Source organism: Colletotrichum chrysophilum, assembly GCF_026319265.1.
Source record: "Colletotrichum chrysophilum strain AFK26 chromosome Unknown scaffold_99, whole genome shotgun sequence".
NCBI classification, from domain to species: Eukaryota; Fungi; Ascomycota; class Sordariomycetes; order Glomerellales; family Glomerellaceae; genus Colletotrichum; species Colletotrichum chrysophilum.
In genome coordinates this window covers 64,265-68,575 of record NW_026517386.1, presented here as the reverse complement: position 1 = coordinate 68,575, position 4,311 = coordinate 64,265, and the positions used below count along the sequence as shown (strand labels likewise).

General features: G+C 50.4%; 1 protein-coding gene across 1 annotated transcript; it reads right to left on the bottom strand.

The window, feature by feature from the left end:
* Positions 1-3,577: 3,577 nt before the first annotated feature.
* On the bottom strand, positions 3,578-4,018 carry COL26b_009852 (uncharacterized protein; the record flags this gene model as incomplete). The annotated part of the gene is made up of 2 exons (XM_053182567.1): positions 3,578-3,838; positions 3,899-4,018. The coding sequence occupies 2 exons, from the start codon at positions 4,016-4,018 to the stop codon at positions 3,578-3,580; spliced, it is 381 nt and encodes a 126-aa protein (XP_053033473.1).
* Between the last annotated feature and the right edge of the window lie 293 nt (positions 4,019-4,311).

Here is a 4,311-nt window from a genome sequence, read left to right as displayed (position 1 = left end):
GTTGAAGGTGCTAGTATGCATGAGAAAGAAAGATGAAGGTTGGTATGATGGTTGTTGTGAACCTGGGTTTGTTGTTGTTATTGGATTGAGGAAGGTTTGCTGATCAGCTTGGTTTGGAGGAAACGTGCAGTTGAGAGGACGAAAAGCGCGCCTTTTAAGCTTTCAAGGTTGTTTTTCAGCAGGTCCAGGTGAGGAAGGAACTGTTCAACAAAGATTGGGCTCCTTTATTTCCTGTTGTTAGTCATTTGTTTTCAACACATACAATTGCTTTGTTTTTTTCTTTGGCTCTCTGTAAGTCGATGTTTTTAGAACAATCCTGGCAGGAACAATCAACTTGAGTATCGGTTAGTGCCTTCCCTATCGTGAGATTTACACAATTGCGATCTGGCTGGGTTGGATACCTTATGTTGGTTTCTTCGATAGATGGCCCTTCATGGCCATCCCGCGAGCTGCTCCTGCCCTCTCAGGAGTTCCGTTCCTTCCTCTGCCTACTTATTCAGAAAATTCTGATCTCTTACCGAACAGTAGATTACGTCATATCCACCTCGGCTCAACCGTACTTTACTTTTCTCCTCAGATTTATTTCTCAGGTACACCCGACTTTCTTGGCTAGGCTTCTGCCTCACTCACCACTACCCGCCAACGCATCGCCACGTCGCCCGACTCTTTATTTCTCATCCTTTTTCTTCATAAAAGGCTTCTTCCTACCTTCGAACGCTCGATAATGTCATTTATTTCACATTTAAGCGTTCAAGTGTCGAGGTTTGTAAGAGCTGCTCCTTCTAATTCCAGTTGTCTCCTCTTTCCCAAACCCTGTCTCCATCAACTCCTGTGGTTCACCTGCCACAACAATCCAGTGTGCGCTTCTTATTTCTGGACGGTCACTTCATTTCATTTTCCCCTGATTTTGTTTGATCTTGTGGGTTGTGCGTCTCTGGGTCGCTACTCAGGATCTTGCCCTGGCCTACAAGTAGCCTCCCTCTCACTCTCGACAACCCCTTCCCCTCCCACCGATCTACCCAAACACCAGTCCCACAACTCCTTGCCAATATCCTCTCTTCGCCTTTGTTCTTGCTGTCACCTCTTTCCCATCTTCTTCAATTGCCATCTTCTGCCTGGAGCCTTTCAATTTTCACACCTACCATCCGCCTCCCTAGCCATTTTCGATCCTATCGCCGCCATCGCCTGAGCTTGTTCGACGTCCTTCATCTTTTCGCCGCTCACGAACTTTTAGTCGCGGGTTTTATTTTGATGTCGACCTTTCTGGATTGCGTTGGTAAGTCCCAGTTTAACCTCACTCTCACGATTTATCATTGACACAAGCTCCTTCAGGTCCCTCCCCCGTTCCGACGCGATTGTCGCTGCCGACATCGCCTTTTCAGGCGAAACTACCTACCATAACGGCTTCGAATTCCGGCGGTAAGCACCACAATCATTTTATTGTGTCCCAGCACTCGTCCTTCCGTGTTTCCCCCACCTGCCCATCTTGCCCGCTGGACCCTAAGGACCTTGAGATTGTCGAGAGCTCGGATATGGAAGTGCAGATTGACGCGAGCCGATTGCCATGGGTCATTTGGACAGACCGCCACCCGTTTTGGAAGGGGCAACCACTCTCTCGCTGCAGCCGAGGACTGCTTTTGGACATGAGCGGCATTTTGGTCTCAAACTCCTCTGGGCGTCTTTCCCTCCCACTGTCGGCGCGAAGCGATCAAATCGCATAACCCGAACAGTCACACACGAAGACGTTCAGGGGCGGTCCAGTGGGTTCATGCAATGACGTCGAGCCCTGCGAAGGCCGCGGGGGGAATCGGGCTCGCCGAGCATCCTTCACTCTCGTTTCCGGCTCTGCTCGTGTCCGATGCGTCGCGTGCGGGTAACCGATAACACTCGCGACGTCATCAGCAGCCTGTAGTTTAAAGCCAATTCTGCCGTGAGGCAGCCGCCCGGAGAAAGACTCGGCATTCTTCCTAGCAAGTCGGGTGTCGGGCAGTCCTACCTCGCCAGTAGGATGTTCCTGCGGTGCGCGACGGTCTGCAGCCTCTTTGTTGAGCCGCATAGCGAAGATGCAGGCTCTGAAATGGGGAACACAACAGGGGGTGACGAGTGTGGCTTACCAGTAGGGTCTTGACTCATTTGCTGACTGGGTGAAGAAACAGGTTCATTTGTCGCCATGAGGGCCGCTCTTGACACGGCTGGCCCTCGACTACTGTTTAAAGCATCGAGGCGCAGCATGAGAGACGCAAGAAGGGCTCATTGGTACACTACGAACGGGGGCACGGAAAGGTTGCTGTGGGTGGGTGGTTTGGGGAAAGCTCTGCAACACGAGGTCTCTACTGGCTACGGCATCATGGGTAATTATTCGGAATGTTGAGGACATCTCATCTTTGTCGAGATGGCCACAAAGACATACTGAAAGTGTGATTTCGTGGAAAATTATGTTGGATTACGATTCATGAAGACTCCTTGATTGAGGACATCGACCCTTCCATCTTCGCCCTCCACTAAACATGTGCTCTGACATTCCCAATTCGATGCCATCTCTGTGGAAATCTGCGTCGCCTCGTGTGCTACACTAAATGCTAATTCCTTCCACAGACTGCCGCTTCCTCGGTCAACTCGTCCTGGGTGTAGGCTCAGGGCGAGATCTATGGTTCGGTGTTGAATTTGCAAGTGTGTCGGGAGAAAGACTGCATCGTTTTCGCGACTCGATGTACAAAAAGGTTGGTAGTTCGTCTTGAGTGTCTGGCTGCTGGATTGTGCCAGCTTTGACTGTTTGTGCCCGAAGGCCTCGCCATGAATTTGACAAGGTTTTGCTCAGATGCGTGGATATAGTATGTGTTGGTGCCATTGCTCTTCTGCTGATGTGGTTCGTGAGTGATATGGGCACGCTTGTGAGGTCGCAGTCGAAGGCTCAAACCTTGCCGATATATGGTATGTGAGCATGGTGGAGGAAACCTACATTGCAGGCAGCTACTCCCAAATCCTAAGAGAAGATGCATGCCATAGGTGTTCATAGCCTGAGCGTATTCTGGGAGCAAATTCATCAATGCCCCGGAACTCGCCATAAACGGCTAAGTTACCCGCGGGTATCGCTTAGCAGCTTTGCCCAACATGGACAGTGATAGCAAGGAATCCCGCGCGCCTTTACGCACTCAGCATGAACTGCAGTTGTACTGAGCACCGGCTTTACATTTTGTGCCCAGCGAGCCGTAGCTGATTTGGATTTGGCGAATCTTTGCGCTGGCCTCGCCATACTCACACGGCGGCTCTTAGCAGCTCATCTCCACCCCTGGAAGCCACAGGAGGTTTGGTCACAGCATGGGAATCCTCCGAGAACCTTCACGATGTTGTAAAGTTTAATAGACATTGTGCGCCAGGCAGGCATGGTCGTTTCAACGGGTGTAGTTTCGACTAGTCTATTATGTATTTCACACACACTGTCTCTTTAACCCTAATTGACTTGCAGAGCCGATGTTGGCACTCGATCTTATGGGTCGCCTCTCTATCATGATGAAATATCTGGGGTAGATTGTGAGACCTTGGACATGCCTTTAGGAGTTGAATCTTCAGTACCAGCTCACGTCATTGCCTCGCTGACAAATTGCTGTCCATCTCCAACCTTTACTTGCCCTCCACGTTTCTCTCCAGTTTCCTCGTCCTGTCCTTCGCTGAACGATAAGCCATCCATGACAGTCAACCCAATCTCGTGATACGTCGGTGGCGAGAAAAGCCTTCGGCCCTCGGAGAACCATGCCACTGTCATGGCAGTACCAAAGACTCCCATTATCAAGCTCGTGTAGTTCATGGTCAGCGTTGTAACCGGGTGGACCTGGGGGATCTGCAGAGATTTCCGTTAGTCGAACCGCTTCAAATGATCGCAAAGGCCTACCAGGCTTACCAGGGCAACTATGACAACCAGAAGAGAGTACAAGGAGGAAATGACGTAGATAGGTGTTGAAAGTCGGCCAAAATTCCAGCTCTTGCTTTCTGGCAGGGTTGAGCTCTTCGTCAGCAGCATGATGAGCGCTGGGCATCCTGTTCCTCGTAAGCGTTGATTTCCACACGGTTGGTGGTCACTCATACCGAAACTGATGATCATGCACACCGCTTGCGAACCAATAATTGCGTTGAAGGCGGCGTTTGAGAATAAGTAACTATGCCATAGCATTAGCATTTGACTCTCCATAATTGCTCACGACTTACATCAAACCAATCAGAGCGACCAGGGCTGAGGGCACGTTGATGGACCAAACCGGAAGCTGGGTTCGTGGCGACAATTCTGTAAGCCTTTCAGTCAGTCGTTAGTATGTC